General features: G+C 47.0%; 1 protein-coding gene across 1 annotated transcript in view; it reads left to right on the top strand.

Annotated features, from left to right (window-relative positions):
- The window catches only part of LOC147121682 (putative voltage-dependent R-type calcium channel subunit alpha-1E), a 1,254,166-nt gene that overhangs the window by 303,805 nt on the left and 932,036 nt on the right, over positions 1-18,325 (top strand). The window contains exon 18 of the mRNA XM_085977984.1: positions 12,257-12,354. Within this exon, the coding sequence (XP_085834110.1) occupies positions 12,257-12,354 (98 nt within the window). The remainder of the gene's footprint in view (positions 1-12,256; positions 12,355-18,325) is intronic.

Consider the following 18,325-nt stretch of genomic DNA (forward strand, 5'->3'; position numbering starts at 1 on the left):
CGGTTCGAACTTGCTCGTCGCCACTGTTATATCCGTGTATCTTAATGTTGTGTCCTTCAATAATCAGACAACAGGCTTCAGGTAACGATTCAACAGGTGTTTACTGAATGAGGGTTACTCTAGAACTAACTGTACAGATCACTACTCAGGGTTTATATACAGGTGTGGTCACTGCCGGTACTACAGTATACAGGAGCTGTAAAAAGTAGTTCTCTCCTTAAAGGTACATACATTACAACAAACAGCAAGGGACCCAGCACCGATCCCTGCGATACCCCACTGGACACAGGCTTCCAGTCACAAAAACAACCTTCCACCATCACCCTCTACCTTCTGCCACTAAGCCAGTTTTGGATCCAATGTGCCAAGGCACCCTGGATCCCATGGGCTCTTACCTTCCTGACCAGTCTCCTATGCGGGACTTTATCAAAAGCCTTACTGAAATCCATGTAAACCACATCCACTGCACTACCCTCATCCACACACCTAGTCACCCCCTCAAAAATTCAATCAAATTGGTCAGACATGATATTCCCTTGACAAAGCCATGCTGGCTATCCCTAATTAATCCCTGCCTCTCCAAGTGGAGACCAATTCTGTCCCTCAGAATTTTTTCCAATAATTTCCCTACTACTGATGTTAGGCTCACTGGCCTGTAATTCTCTGGTTTATCCCTACTACCCTTCTTGAATAATGGTACTATGTTAGCTGTTCTCCAGCCCTCTGGCACATCCCCTGTTCTGAAAATTTGTGTCAGAGCCCCTGCAATCTCCTCCTTTGCCTCACATAGTAGCCTGGGATACATCTCGTCCGGGCCTGGGGATTTATCCACTTTTAAGCCTGCTAAAACCGCTAGTACCTCCTCCATCTCGATGCTAATATGTTCAAGTATATCACAGTCCCCCTGCCCGATTTCTATGTCCACATCGTCCTTCTCCATAGTGAACACAGATGCAAAAAATTCATTTAAAACCCCACCTACATCCTCTGGCTCTACACACAATTTGCCACTTTGGTCCCAAATGGGCCCTACTCTTTCCCTAGTTATCCTCTTGCCCTTAATATACTTATAAAACACCTTAGGATTTTCCTTTATTTTGCTCGCCAGTGTTATTTCATGGCCCCTCCTCGCTCTCCTAATTTCTTTTTTAAGTATCCCCCTGCACTTTTTTTACTCCTCTAGGGCTTCCTCTGTCTTTAGTCCTTTGTATCTGCCAAAAGCCCCCTTTTTTTTCCTAATCCATTCTCGTATATCCCTTGACATCCAAGGTTCCCTGGGCTTGTTGGTCCCACCCTTGACCTTTATGGGAACATGTTGCCATTGTACTCTCTCAATTTCCTTTCTGAAAGACTCCCATTGCTCCGATGTGGATTTTCCTTCAAGTAGCTGATCCCAGTCCACATTGGCCAGATCCTGCCTTATCATATTAAAATCGGCCTTCCCCTAATTTAGAACCTTTATTTCCGGTCCATCCTTGTCCTTTTCCATGACTACCTTAAATCTCACCGAATTATGGTCACTGTCACCAAAGTGCTCACCTACTAACACTTCTACCACTTGCCCGGCTACATTCCCTAGAATTAGGTCCAGTACCGCCCCCTCTCTTGTAGGACTTTATACATGCTGGCTCAAAAAGCTCTCCTGGATGCACTTTAAGAATTCTGCACCCTCTAAGCCTTTCACACTCTGACTATCCCAGTTAATATTGGGGAAGTTGAAATCCCCCACTATAATTACCCTATTATTTGCACACTTCTCTGAGATTTGCCTACATATCTGTTCCTCTATCTCCCCCTGGCTGTTTGGGGGCCTTTTGTACACTCCCAGCAAAGTGCTTGCCCCCTTTTTGTTTTTAAGTTCAACCCATATGGCCTCATTAGAGGAACCTGTTAATATATCATCCCTCCTAACAGCAGTAATTGTCTCCTTAATTAATATTGCAACACCCCCTCCTTTTACCCCCCCCCCCCCGTCTCGCCTGAAGATTCTCTACCCCGGAATATTGAGCTGCCAGTCTTGCCCCTCCCTCAACCATGTCTCCGTGATAGCAACAATATCATACTCCCATGTGTTCATCAACAACTTCAGTTCATCCACCTTATTCGTAAGACTCCTTGCATTAAAATAAATGCCATTTAGCCTTGCCCTACTCCCTTGTGCCGTTACATATTTGCTCTGCCTTCCAGTCTGACTTATTTTTTCCTCTATATTTGGCTGTACATCACCCCCTATTATAGCTCTACTCTGTATCCCATTCCCCCTGCCAAGTTAGTTTAAACCCCCCCGAACAGTGCTAGCAAACCTCCCTGCAAGGATATTTGTCCCGTTCTGGTTCAGGTGCAACCCGTCCGACTTGTACAAGTCCCACCTTCCCCGGAAACAGGCCCAGTGATCTAGGAAACTAAAGCCCTCCCTCCTGCACCAAATCTTTAGCCACACATTCATCTGTTCTATCCTCCTATTCCTATACTCACTAGCACGTGGCACCGGGAGTAATCCAGAGATTACAACCTTTGAGGTCCTGCTCTTTAGTCTGCTACCTAGCTCCCTAAATTCTTGCTGCAGGACCTCATCCCTCTTCCTACCCATGTCATTGGTCCCAATGTGAACCACGACCTCTGACTGTTCACCCTCCCCCTTCAGAATGCCCTGCAGCTGTTCAGTGACATCCTTGACCCTGGCACCAGGGAGGCAACAAACCATCCTGGAGTCACGTCTACGGCCACAGAAACGCCTATCTGTTCCCCTTACGATAGAATCCCCTACCACTATTGCTCTCCCACTCTTTTTCCTCCCTTCCTGAGCAGCAGAAGCACCCCTGGTGCCAAGAAGTTGGCGGCTGCTGCTGCCTTCCTCTGGTAAGTCATCCCCCTCAACAGTATCCAAATCGGTATACCTGTTTGAGAGGGGGATGTCCAGAGGGGACCCCTGCACTACCTGCCTGCTTCTACTGCTCCGCCTGATGGTCACCCATTTCCCTTCTGCCTGTGCAGCCCTTACCTGCGGTGTGATCAACTCACTAAACGTGTTACTCACGACGCTCTTAGCATCGTGAATGCTCCAAAACTCATCCATCCACCCACAGCTCCAGCGCCGCAATGCGGTCTACTAGTAGCTGCAGCTGGATACATTTCTGGCACACATGGTCATCAGGGACACAGGCAGTGTCCCTGAATTCCCACATAGAGCAAGAGAAGCATAACACGGGGCTGGGCTGTCCTGACATGACTTACCCTTTAATTAATTTAAATTAATTCAATACCACCAATTAAAGATATACACTAGGGCGCTTGTATGGTTTACCAACAGTCCCCGCTACACCAGAAAGACCTTAGCAACTATAAACCAGAGTTAAAGTTTAAAAAATAGAGAAATACTCACCAACCAATCACTTACCTGCTCCCTGGTGATGTCACACTCTGATTACATTTTACCTCTCTCCCCGCTGCTGAGTTGGTAAGCCTCGCTGCTGCCGCCGCTTTTATACCTCGCCGGTCGCTGCTCTCCCCCAGGTCCAGCCGCTGTACAGACTGGGGACACTGTACATTTTCCATACAGTATCGACTGGGTTCATTGTACAGATTCAATAGAGTACAGTCTGGGGACTCTGTACAGATACTATACAGTACAGACTGGGGACACTACAGATTCCATACAGTGTAGGCTGATGACACAGTACCGGTTCCATAGAATACAGACTGGGGACACTGTACAGATTCCATACCGTGCAGACTGGAGACAATGTACAGAGTCCATACAGTACAGACTGGGGACACTCTACAGATTCCATACAGTACAGACTGGGGACGCTGCACAGACTCAATGCAGTACAGACAGGGGATACTCTATAGATTACCTCCATGCAGACTGGGGACATGGTACAGCATCCATAGAATACAGGTTGGGGACAATGTACAGATTCCATACTGTAGTGACTGGGGACATTGTAGATATTCCATACAGTACTGACTGGGATCATTGTAGAGATTCCATAGAGTACAGACTGGGGACAATCTACAGATTTCATACAGTACAGACTGGGGAAACTGTACAGATTCCATACAGTACAGACTGGGGAGACTGTACAGATTCCATACTGTACAGACTGGGAACACTGTACATATTCCATGCAGTACCGAGGGGTCACTCTACAGATTCCATACAGTGCAGGCTCGTGGCACAGTACTGGTTCCATAGAATACAGACTGGGGACACTGTACAGATTCCATACAGTACGGCCTGGGGACAATGTATAGATGCCATAGAACAGACTGGGGACACTGTACCGATTCCATAGTGTACAGACTGGTGACACTGTACGGAATCCATACAGTACTGACTGGTACACTCTACACATTCCATACAGTAGAGTCTGGGGAAACTGTACAGATTCCATACAGTGCAGACTGGGGACGCTTTACAGATTCCATAGTGTACAGACTGGCGACACTGTACAGAATCCATACAGTACTGACTTGGTACACTCTACAGATTCCATACAGTACAGTCTGGGGAGACTCTACAGATACCATACAGTACAGACTGGGGACACTCTACAGATTCCATACAGTGTAGGCTGGTGACACAATACCGGTTCCATTGAGTACAGACTGGTGTCACGGTACAGGTTCCATGGAATACAGACTGGGGACAATCTATAGATTCCATTGAGTTCAGACTGGGTACACTGTACAGATTCCATACTGTACAGACTGGGGACACTGTACATATTCCATACAGTACCGACTGGGTTCATTGTACAGATTCCATAGAGTACAGTCTGGGGACTCTGTACAGATACCATACAGTACAGACTGGGGACACTCTACAGATTCCATACAGTGTAGGCTGGTGACACAATACCGGTTCCATTGAGTACAGACTGGGGACACTCTACAGTTTCCATACCATACAGACTGGGGACACTGTACAGATTCCATACAGTACGGACTGGAGATACTGCACAGATTCCACACAGTACAGACTGGGGACACTGTATAGATTCCATAGTGTACACACTGGCTACACTCCACAGATTCTATACAGTAAAGACTTGGTGCACTCTACAGATTCCATACAGTACAGACTGGGGAAACATGTACCGATTCCATACAGTACATACTGGGGAACACTATACAGATTCCATACAGTGCAGGCTGGGGACATGGTACAGGTTGTATAGAATACAGACGGGACAATCTACCGATTCCATAGAGTACGGACTGGGGACATTGCACATATTCCATACATTACCGACTGGGATCATTGTGCAGATTCCATAGAGTACAGACTGTGGACAATGTACAGATTCTATACAGTTCAGACTGGTGACACTGTACAGATTCCATACAGTACAGACTGGGGACAATCTACAGATTCCACAATGTACAGACTTGGGACAATGTACAGATTCCATACAGTACAGACTGGGGACACTGTACAGATTCCATGGAATAAAAACTGGGAACACTGTACAGATTCCGAAGAGTACAGACTGGGGACTCTCCACAGACTCCATAGAGTACAGATTGGTGACACTGTACAGATTCCATACAGTACAGACTGGGTCACTGAACAGATTCCATACAGCACAGACTGGGGACACTCTACAGATTCCATACAGTGCAGGCTGGGGACATGGTACAGGTTCCATAGAATACAGACTGGGGACAATGTACAGATTCCATAGATTACAGATTGGAGACACTGTACAGATTCCATACAGTACAGACTGGGGACACTGTACAGATTCCATAGAATACAGACTGGGGACAATGTACAGATTCCACATAGTATAGACTGGGGGCACTGTACAGATTCCATAGAATACAGACTGGGGACAATGTACAGATTCCATACAGTACAGACTGGGGACAATGTACAGATTCCATACAGTACAGACTGGGGACACTGTACAGATTCCACAATGTACAGAGTTGGGACAATCCACAGATTCTATAGAGTATTGCCTGCGGATATTGTACATATTCCATACAGTACAGACGGGATACTCTTCAGATTCCATACAGTACAGACTGGGGAAACATGTACCAATTCCATAGAGTACAGACTGGAGACACTTTACAGATTCCATACTGAACAGACTGGGTATATTGTACACATTACCGACTAGGATCGTTGTACAGATTCCATAGAGTATAGACTGGGGACAATCTACAGATTCCATACAGTACAGACTGGGGACACTGTACAGATTCCATAGAGTACAGACTGGGGACATTGTACAGAGTCCATACATTACAGACTGGGGAAACTCTACAAATTCCACACAGTACAGCCTGGGGACACTCTACAGATTCCATACAGTACAGACTGGGGACGCTGTACAGATTCCATCCAGTACAGACAGGGGACACTACAGATTACCTACAGTGCAGACTGGAGACATTGTACAGCTTCCAAAGAATACAGACTGGGGACGATTTACAGATTCCGTAGAGTACAGATTGGTGACACTGTGCCGATTCCATACAGTACAGACTGGTTCACTGATCAGATTCCATACTGTTCAGACTGGCGACAGTGTACAGATTCCACATAGTATAGACTGGGGGCACTGTACAGATTCTATAGTGTACAGACTGGCGACACTGTACAGATTCCATATAGTAGACACTTGGTACACTCTACAGATTCCATACAGTACAGACTGGGGAACCTGTACAGATTCCATACAATACAGACAGGGGACACTGCAGATTACCTACAGTGCAGACTGGAGACATTTTTCAGCTTCCATAGAATGCAGACTGGGGACAATGTACAGATTCCAGAGAGTACAGACTGTGAACACTGTACAGATTCCACAGTGTACAGACTTGGGACAATGTACAGATTCCATACAGTACAGACTGGGGACAATGTACAGATTCCATACACTACAGACTGGGGACACTCTACAGATTACATAGAGTATTGACTGGGGACAATGTACAGATTCCATAGAGTAAAGACTGGGTACTCTCTAAAGCTTCCATAGAGTACAGATTTGTTACACTGTCCAGATATCATACAGTACAGATTGGGTCACTGAACAGATTCCATACTGTATAGACTGGGGACAATGTACCGATTCCATACTGTATAGACTGGGGAGAATGTACCGATTCCATACTGTACAGACTGGGGACAATGTACCGATTCCATACAGTATAGACTGGGGACAATGTACCGATTCCATACTGTATAGACTGGGGACAATGTACCGATTCCATACAGTATAGACTGGGGACAATGTACCGATTCCATACAGTATAGACTGGGGACAATGTACCGATTCCATACAGTATAGACTGGGGACAATGTACAGATTCCATACAGTACAGACTAGGGACAATGTACCGATTCCATACAGTATAGACTGGGGACAATGTACAGATTCCATACAGTATAGACTGGGGACAATGTACCGATTCCATACAGTATAGATTGGGGACAATGTACCGATTCCATACTGTATAGACTGGGGACAATGTACCGATTCCATACTGTATAGACTGGGGACAATGTACCGATTCCATACTGTATAGACTGGGGACAATGTACCGATTCCATACAGTATAGACTGGGGACAATGTACCGATTCCATACAGTATAGACTGGGGACAATGTACCGATTCCATACTGTATAGACTGGGGACAATGTACCGATTCCATACAGTATAGACTGGGGACAATGTACAGATTCCATACAGTATAGACTGGGGACAATGTACAGATTCCATACAGTATAGACTGGGGACAATGTACAGATTCCATACAGTATAGACTGGGGACAATGTACCGATTCCATACTGTATAGACTGGGGACAATGTACCGATTCCATACAGTATAGACTGGGGACAATGTACCGATTCCATACAGTATAGACTGGGGACAATGTACAGATTCCATACTGTATAGACTGGGGACAATGTACCGATTCCATACTGTATAGACTGGGGACAATGTACAGATTCCATACTGTATAGACTGGGGACAATGTACAGATTCCATACTGTATAGACTGGGGACAATGTACCGATTCCATACTGTATAGACTGGGGACAATGTACCGATTCCATACAGTATAGACTGGGGACAATGTACAGATTCCATACAGTATAGACTGGGGACAATGTACCGATTCCATACTGTATAGACTGGGGACAATGTACCGATTCCATACTGTACAGACTGGGGACAATGTACCGATTCCATACTGTACAGACTGGGGACAATGTACCGATTCCATACTGTATAGACTGGGGACAATGTACCGATTCCATACTGTACAGACTGGGGACAATGTACCGATTCCATACAGTATAGACTGGGGACAATGTACCGATTCCATACAGTATAGACTGGGGACAATGTACCGATTCCATACAGTATAGACTGGGGACAATGTACCGATTCCATACAGTATAGACTGGGGACAATGTACCGATTCCATACTGTACAGACTGGGGACAATGTACCGATTCCATACTGTATAGACTGGGGACAATGTACCGATTCCATACAGTATAGACTGGGGACAATGTACCGATTCCATACTGTATAGACTGGGGACAATGTACCGATTCCATACAGTATAGACTGGGGACAATGTACAGATTCCATACAGTATAGACTGGGGACAATGTACCGATTCCATACAGTATAGACTGGGGACAATGTACAGATTCCATACTGTATAGACTGGGGACAATGTACCGATTCCATACTGTATAGACTGGGGACAATGTACCGATTCCATACAGTATAGACTGGGGACAATGTACAGATTCCATACAGTATAGACTGGGGACAATGTACAGATTCCATACTGTATAGACTGGGGACAATGTACCGATTCCATACTGTACAGACTGGGGACAATGTACCGATTCCATACAGTATAGACTGGGGACAATGTACCGATTCCATACAGTATAGACTGGGGACAATGTACCGATTCCATACAGTATAGACTGGGGACAATGTACCGATTCCATACAGTATAGACTGGGGACAATGTACCGATTCCATACTGTACAGACTGGGGACAATGTACCGATTCCATACTGTATAGACTGGGGACAATGTACCGATTCCATACAGTATAGACTGGGGACAATGTACCGATTCCATACTGTATAGACTGGGGACAATGTACCGATTCCATACAGTATAGACTGGGGACAATGTACCGATTCCATACAGTATAGACTGGGGACAATGTACCGATTCCATACAGTATAGACTGGGGACAATGTACCGATTCCATACTGTACAGACTGGGGACAATGTACCGATTCCATACTGTATAGACTGGGGACAATGTACCGATTCCATACAGTATAGACTGGGGACAATGTACCGATTCCATACTGTATAGACTGGGGACAATGTACCGATTCCATACTGTATAGACTGGGGACAATGTACCGATTCCATACAGTATAGACTGGGGACAATGTACCGATTCCATACTGTATAGACTGGGGACAATGTACCGATTCCATACAGTATAGACTGGGGACAATGTACAGATTCCATACAGTATAGACTGGGGACAATGTACCGATTCCATACTGTACAGACGAGGGACACTGTTCAGATTCCATACAACAGACTGGGGACAATCCACAGATGCTATAGAGTATAGACTGGGGACAATGTACCGATTCCATACTGTACAGACGAGGGACACTGTTCAGATTCCATACAACAGACTGGGGACAATCCACAGATGCTATAGAGTATAGACTGCGGATATTGTACTTATTCCATACAGTACAGAATGGGGACACTGTATAGATTCCATAGGGTACACACTGGCTACACTGTACAGATTCTATACAGTAGAGACTTGTGCACTCTACAGATGCCATACAGCACAGACTGGGGCAACATGTACCAAATTCCATACAGTACAGACTGGGAACACTTTACAGATTGCATACTGAACAGACTGGGCACATTGTACAGATTCTATAGAGTATAGACTGGGGACAATGTACAGGTTCTACACAGTACAGACTGGTCAAACTGTACTGATTCCATACAGTACAGACTGGGGACACTGTATAGATTCCATAGAGTACAGACTGGGAACACTGTATAGATTCCATAGAGTACAGACTGGGGACACTCTACAGATTCCATACAGTACAGACTGGGGTCACTTCAAATTCCATACCATACAGACTGGGGACACTGTACAGATTCCATACAGTACAGACTCGTGACACTGTACAGATTCCATACAGTACAGACTGAAGACACTCTACAGGTTCCATAGAGTACAGACTAGGGACACTGTACAGATTCCATAGAGTACAGACTGGGGACACTGTACAGATTCCATAGAGTAAAGACTGGGGACAATCTACAGATTCCATAGAATAAAGACTGGGGACAATCTACAGATTCCATAGAGTACAGACTGGGGACATTGTACAGATTCCATAGAGTAAAGACTGGGGACAATCTACAGATTCCATAGAGTACAGACTGGGGACACTGTACAGATTCCATAGAGTAAAGACTGGGGACAATCTACAGATTCCATAGAATACAGACTGGGGACACTGTACAGATTCCATAGAGTAAAGACTGGGGACAATCTACAGATTCCATACAGTACAGACTGGGGACACTCTACAGATTCCATAGAGTACAGACTGGGGACAATCTACAGATTCCATAGAGTAAAGACTGGGGACAATCTACAGATTCCATACAGTACAGACTGGGGACACTCTACAGATTCCATAGAGTAAAGACTGGGGACAATCTACAGATTCCATAGAGTACAGACTGGGGACACTGTACAGATTCCATAGAGTAAAGACTGGGGACAATCTACAGATTCCATACAGTACAGACTGGGGACACTGTGCCGATTCCATAGAGTACAGACTGGGGACAATCTACAGATTCCATAGAGGAAAGACTGGGGACAATCTACAGATTCCATACAGTACAGACTGGGGACACTCTACAGATTCCATAGAGTACAGACTGGGGACAATCTACAGATTCCATAGAGTAAAGACTGGGGACAATCTACAGATTCCATACAGTACAGACTGGGGACACTGTACAGATTCCATAGAGTAAAGACTGGGGACAATCTACAGATTCCATAGAGTAAAGACTGGGGACAATCTACAGATTCCATAGAGTACAGACTGGGGACACTGTGCCGATTCCATAGAGTACAGACTGGGGACAATCTACAGATTCCATAGAGTACAGACTGGGGACACTGTACAGATTCCATAGAGTACAGACTGGGGACAATCTACAGATTCCATAGAGTACAGACTGGGGACACTGTGCCGATTCCATAGAGTACAGACTGGGGACAATCTACAGATTCCATAGAGTACAGACTGGGGACACTGTACAGATTCCATAGAGTAAAGACTGGGGACAATCTACAGATTCCATACAGTAGAGACTGGGGACACTCTACAGATTCCATACAGCACCAACTGGGTTCATTGTATAGATTCCATATAATTCAGACTCGGAGGACTTAAGGCTTAAGACATTAGTCAGGAGGTTGTGGTTTTGAGTCCCAGTCCAGAGACCTAAGCACATAATCTCAGCTAACACTCCCAGTGCAGTACTGAGGGAGCGCTGCACTGTTGGCCGAGCAGTACTGAGGGAGCGCTGCACTGTCGGCCGAGCAGTACTGAGGGAGCGCTGCACTGTCGGCCGAGCAGTACTGAGGGAGAGCTGTACTGTTGTAGGGGCAGTACTGAGGGAGTGCTGCACTGTCGGAGGGGCTGTCCTAAGAGTGTGCTGCACTGTCAAAGGTACCGCCTTGCAGATGAGATGTTTAACGGAGGCCCCCTCTGACCTTTCATGTGGAAGAACAGCTTCCAATATTGAATATGTCCTCCCCGGTGTCCTGGCCAATATTTATCCCTCAACCATCACAAAAACATATTTTCTGGTCATTATCACATTATTATTTGTGGGAGTTTGCTGTGCCCAATTTGGCTGCCACATTTCCTTCATTACAGCAGTGACTACACTTCAAAATTACCTCATTAGCTGGAAAGAGCTTTGGGATGTCCTGCAGTCATGACCGGTGCTATATAACTGCAAGTTCTTTCTTTCTGATTGAACATTGCTGTGTGGGCCATGAATGTAAAGAACCATGATGTGGCCCTGGGATTCAAAGGGGTTTTGAAGGCCTGATCACATGGGAAAATGCTGGAAAAAATCACTGTGTTCCAATTCTGTTCTAGGAGGAACAAGAAGAGGAGGAGGCCATCAACCAGAAGCATGCCCTGCAGAAAGCGAAGGAAGTCAGCCCCATGTCAGCTCCTGGGTTCCCTTCCACAGAGTGAGTGGAAATAACACAGCTAAACAGTGAGCCTCAAAGCTCGAGCATGTTTAAGGTGGACGGGTGGACTCTGAGAGGGTGCGCGAGAGGGATCCTCACCATTCCTCAAATTCCCGACCGATGTTCCAATCTCAAACTTCAACAACTCATAGCATACTGAGAAACCTAGGGGGCAGGGCAAGATGTAGATGGTTACGTGATGCTTGGTTTGCCAAAGCCTGGAGATTGGAAGAGGGGAGCCAACTGAAGGAGGGAAGGTATCCCACAATTTTGAAGCACTGGGAAAGAAAATGTTAGATTGGGGAATGCTGCAATTAATCTTTATTACCACTGAATGTGAGACAGGGACAAGGAAATGTGTAGAATGCGACTGCTTAGAGTTTAGGAAGTGCAAAGGGAGAACATATTAGTATCAAATGGGGGAGTGCCTTCACCACACGGACTGCAGCACTTGAAGAAGGCAGCTCACCACCACCTTCTCAAGGAGACATAAAAACAGTTTTTAAAAGTTCTATCGACAGATAAACAGGAAAAGATTAGTGAAAATAAATGTGGGCCCCTTACAAACAAAGGCAGGAGAAATTTTAATGGAGAATAAGGAAACGGCACAAAGATTAAACAAATACATTGTATCTGTTTCACGGAATAAGATACAAAAGACATTCAGGCTGTAGTGGGGAACCAAAGGTCGAATGAGAAGTAGAAAGATAAAGAAATGATTATTAGTTGAGAAATAGTGCTGGAGAAATAAATGGTACACAGGAGTGTGAGAGAGGGGTTAGAGTGTCCCAGATACAGGAGTGTGAGAGAGGGGTTAGAGTGTCCCAGATACAGGAGTGTGAGAGAGGGGTTAGAGTGTCCCAGATACAGGAGTGTGAGAGAGTGTTAGAGTGTCCCAGATACAGGAGTGTGAGAGAGGGGATAGAGTGTCCCAGATACAGGAGGGTGAGAGACGGGTTAGAGTGTCCCAGATATTGAAGTGTGAGAGAGGGGTTAGTGTGTCCCAGATACAGGAGTGTGTGAGAGGGGTTAGAGTGTCCCAGATACAGGAGGGTGAGAGACGGGTTAGAGTGTCCCAGATATTGAAGTGTGAGAGAGCGGTTAGAGTGTCCCAGATACAGAAGTGTGAGACGGGATAGAGTGTCCCAGATACAGGAGTGTGAGAGAGGGGTTAGAGTATCCCAGATACAGGAGTGTGAGAGAGGGGTTAGAGTATCCCAGATACAGGAGTGTGAGAGAGGGTTTAGAGTGTCTCAGATACAGGAGTGTGAGAGAGGGGTTAGAGTGTCACAGATACAGGAGTGTGAGAGAGGGGTTAGAGTGTCTCAGATACAGGAGGGTGAGAGAGGGTTTACAGTGTCGCAGACACAGGAGTGTGAGAGAGGGGGTAGAGTGTCCCAGATACAGGAGTGTGAGGGAGGGGCTAGAGTGACCCAGATACTGGAGTGAGAGAGAGGTTAGAGTGTCCCAGATACAGGAGGGTGAGAGAGGGGTTAGAGTGACCCAGACACAGGAGTGTGAGAGAGGGGTTAGAGTGTCTCAGATACAGGAGGGTGAGAGAGGGGGTTAGAGTGTCGCAGATACAGGAGTGTGAGAGAGGGGTTAGAGTGTTCCAGATACAGGAGAGTGTGAGAGGGGTGAGAGTGTCCCAGATACAGGAGTGTGAGGGATGGGTTAGTGTGTCCCAGATACAGGAGTGTGAGAGAGGGGTTAGAGTGTCACAGATACAGGAGTGTGAGACAGGGGATAGAGTGTCCCAGATACAGGAGTGTGAGAGAGGGTTAGAGTGTCCCAGATACAGTGGTGTGAGACAGGGTTAGAGTGTCCCAGATACAGAAGTGTGAGACAGGGGTTGGAGTGTACCAGATACAGGAGTGTGAGAGAGGGGTTAGTGTGTCCCAGATACAGGAGTGAGAGAGAGGGTGGTTAGAGTGTCGCAGATACAAGCGTGTGAGAGAGGGGTTAGAGTCTCCCAGATACAGAAGTGCGAGACGGGATAGAGTGTCCCAGATACAGGAGTGTGAGAGAGGGGTTGGAGTGTCCCAGATACAGGAGTGTGAGAGAGGGGTTAGAGTGTCCCAGATACAGGAGTGTGAGACAGGGGATAGAGTGTCCCAGATACAGGAGTGTGAGAGAGGGGTGAGAGTGTCCCAGATACAGGAGTGTGAGAGAGGGGTTAGAGTGTCCCAGATACAGGAGTGTGGGAGAGTGGTTAGAATGTCCCAGATACAGGAGTGTGAGAGAGGGGTTAGAGTGTCCCAGATACAGGAGTGTGAGAGAGGGGTTAGAGTGTCCCAGATGCAGGAGTGTGAGAGAGGGGTTAGAGTGTCCCCTATACAGGAGTGTGAGAGAGGGGTTAGAGTGACACAGATACTGGAGTGTGAGAGAGGGGTTAGAGTGTCCCAGATACAGGGGTGTGAGAGAGGGTGGTTAGAGTGTCGCAGATACAAGCGTGTGAGAGAGGGGTTAGAGTGTCCCAGATACAGGTGTGTGAGAGAGGGGTTAGAGTGTCCCAGATACAGGAGTGTGAGAGAGGGGTGAGAGTGTCCCAGATACAGGAGTGTGAGAGAGGGGTTAGAGTGTCCCAGATACAGGAGTGTGGGAGAGTGGTTAGAATGTCCCAGATACAGGAGTGTGAGAGAGGGGATACGGTGTCCCAGAGACAGGAGTGTGAGGGGTTAGATTGTCCCAGATACAGGAGTGTGAGAGAGGGGTTAGAGTGTCCCAGATACAGGAGTGTGAGAGAGGGGTTAGAGTGACCCAGATACAGGAGTGTGAGGGAGGGTTTAGAGTGTCGCAGATACAGGAGGGTGAGAGAGGGGTTAGAGTGTCCCAGATACAGGAGTGTGAGAGAGGGGTTAGAGTGACCCAGATACAGGAGTGTGAGGGAGGGTTTAGAGTGTCCCAGATACAGGAGGGTGAGAGAGGGGCTAGAGTGTCACAGATATTGGAGCGTGAGAGAGGGGTTAGTGTGTCCCAGATACAGGAGTGTGAGAGAGGGGTTAGACTGTCCCAGATACAGGAGTGTGAGGGAGGGTTTAGAGTGTCCCAGATACAGGAGGGTGAGAGAGGGGTTAGAGTGTCCCAGATATTGAAGTGTGAGCGAGGGGTTAGAGTGTCCCAGTTACAGGGGTGTGAGAGAGGGGTTAGAGTGTCCCAGATACAGGAGTGTGAGAGAGGGGTTAGAGTGTCCCAGTTACAGGGGTGTGAGAGAGGGAAAGAAGAATACCCTCAGTCAACTAGTCCTGGGACTCAATAAAGTAACTAATAACAATACTAACAATAACCAGCCCCAGGACAGTGACAGGGTAACACAAAGAATTCGACCCAACACAATCGTCGCTAAGCAAAAGGAAAAATATCTGTCATATTGGGCAGAAACAACAAAAACCCAAAGCAAACTCAATTGCTACTTGGCCCTAAACAGACAATACAACATAGCTGATTACCTGACCATGGTAAAGGATAACAAACTGAGAAGAACCTTGACAAGGTACAGACTTAGCGAACATAGCCTAGCGATCGAAAAAGGCAGACACAGGCAGACCAGGCTGCCAAGAGAAGACAGGATATGCTCTCACTGCAGTCAGGGAGTAGTTGAGACAGAGATGCACTTCCTCACAGCCTGTGGAAAATATCAGGGCATCAGAGAGAATTTCTATCAAAAATTCTCACAAATATGCCCTGAATTCAGAAATCTGACTGACAACCAAAAACTCCCATTCCTACTGGGGGAGGAGAGAAGCTGTGTAACACTGGCGGCACACTATGTTACAGCTTGCCATGAACAGAGAGACAACCAGTAAACTAAGACAAGAGTATATATAAACAAGGCAAAAATATATTTATAAACTCAGGGATATACCTGTTTATACACTGTATGAATGGTCCCGCGTTTATGTGTTCAACCATAAATGTATTTTGATGCTTTGGCAACATAAGATGTACCTTATCATGCCAATAAAGTGATTTGTATTGTATTGTATTGGTTAGAGTGTCCCAGATACAGGAGTGTGAGAGAGGGGTTAGAGTGACCCAGATACAGTAGTGTGAGAGAGAGGTTAGAGTGTCCCAGATACAGGAGGGTGAGAGAGGGGTTAGAGTGTCCCAGATATTGAAGTGTGAGAGAGGGGTTAGAGTGTCCCAGATACAGGAGTGTGAGAGAGGGGTTAGAGTGTCCCAGATACAGGAGGGTGAGAGAGGGGTTAGTGTCCCAGATACAGGAGTGTGAGAGAGGGGTTAGAGTGTCCCAGATACAGGAGTGTGAGAGAGGGGTTAGAGTGTCCCAGATACAGGAGTGTGAGAGAGGGGTTAGAGTGTCCCAGATACTGGAGTGTGAGAGAGGGGTTAGAGTGTCCCAGATACAGGAGGGTGAGAGAGGGGTTAGAGTACCCCAGATACAGGAGTGTGAGAGAGGGGTTAGAGTGACCCAGATACAGGAGTGTGAGAGAGCGGTTAGAGTGTCCCAGATACAGGAGGGTGAGAGAGGGGTTAGATTGTCCCAGATACAGGAGTGTGAGAGAGGGGTTAGAGTGTCCCAGATATAGGAGTGTGAGAGAGGGGTTAGAGTGACCCAGATACAGGAGTGTGAGAGAGGGGTTAGAGTGTCCCAGATACAGGAGGGTGAGAGCGGGCATAGAGTGACCCAGATACTGGAGTGTGAGAGAGGGGTTACAGTGTCCCAGATACAGGAGTGTGAGAGAGGGGTTAGAGTGTCCCAGATACAGGAGTGTGAGAGAGGGGTTAGAGTGTCACAGATACAGGAGTGTGAGAGAGGGGTTAGTGTGTCTCAGATACAGGAGGGTGAGAGAGGGTTTAGAGTGTCGCAGACACAGGAGTGTGAGAGAGGGGGTAGAGTGTCCCAGATACAGGAGTGTGAGAGAGGGGGTAGAGTGTCCCAGATACAGGAGTGTGAGAGAGGGGTTAGAGTGTCCCAGATACAGGAGTGTGAGAGAGGGGTTAGAGTGTCACAGATACAGGAGTGTGAGAGAGGGGTTAGAGTGTCCCAGATACAGGAGTGTGAGAGAGGGGTTAGAGTGACCCAGATACTGGAGTGAGAGAGGGGTTAGAGTGTCCCAGTTACAGGAGGGTGAGAGAGGGGTTAGAGTGACCCAGACACAGGAGTGTGAGAGAGGGGTTAGAGTGTCTCAGATACAGGAGGGTGAGAGAGGGGTTAGTGTGTCCCAGATACAGGAGTGTGAGAGAGGGGTTAGAGTGTCCCAGATACAGGAGTGTGAGAGAGGGGTTAGAGTGTCTCAGATACAGGAGGGTGAGAGAGGGGTTAGAGTGTCACAGATATTGAAGTGTGAGAGAGGGGTTAGAGTGACCCAGATACAGGAGTGTGAGAGAGGGGTTAGAGTGGCCCAGATACTGGAGTGAGAGAGGGGTTAGAGTGTCCCAGTTACAGGAGGGTGAGAGAGGGGTTAGAGTGACCCAGACACAGGAGTGTGAGAGAGGGGTTAGAGTGTCTCAGATACAGGAGGGTGAGAGAGGGGTTAGAGTGTCACAGATATTGAAGTGTGAGAGAGGGGTTAGAGTGACCCAGATACAGGAGTGTGAGAGAGGGGTTAGAGTGTCTCAGATACAGGAGGGTGAGAGAGGGGTTAGAGTGACCCAGACACAGGAGTGTGAGAGAGGGGTTAGAGTGTCTCAGATACAGGAGGCTGAGAGAGGGGTTAGAGTGTCACAGATATTGAAGTGTGAGAGAGGGGTTAGAGTGTCGCAGATACAAGCGTGTGAGAGAGGGGTTAGAGTGTCCCAGATACAGGAGTGTGAGAGAGGGGTTAGAGTGTCCCAGATACAGGAGTGTGAGAGAGGGTGGTTAGAGTGTCGCAGATACAAGCGTGTGAGAGAGGGGTTAGAGTGTCCCAGATACAGGAGTGTGAGAGAGGGGTTAGAGTGTCCCAGATACAGGAGTGTGAGACAGGGGATAGAGTGTCCCAGATACAGGAGTGTGAGAGAGGGGTTAGAG

Source organism: Somniosus microcephalus, chromosome 3 (genome assembly GCF_052327205.1).
Source record: "Somniosus microcephalus isolate GS21.2 chromosome 3, FLI_Smic_1.0, whole genome shotgun sequence".
Lineage (NCBI taxonomy): Eukaryota > Metazoa > Chordata > Chondrichthyes > Squaliformes > Somniosidae > Somniosus > Somniosus microcephalus.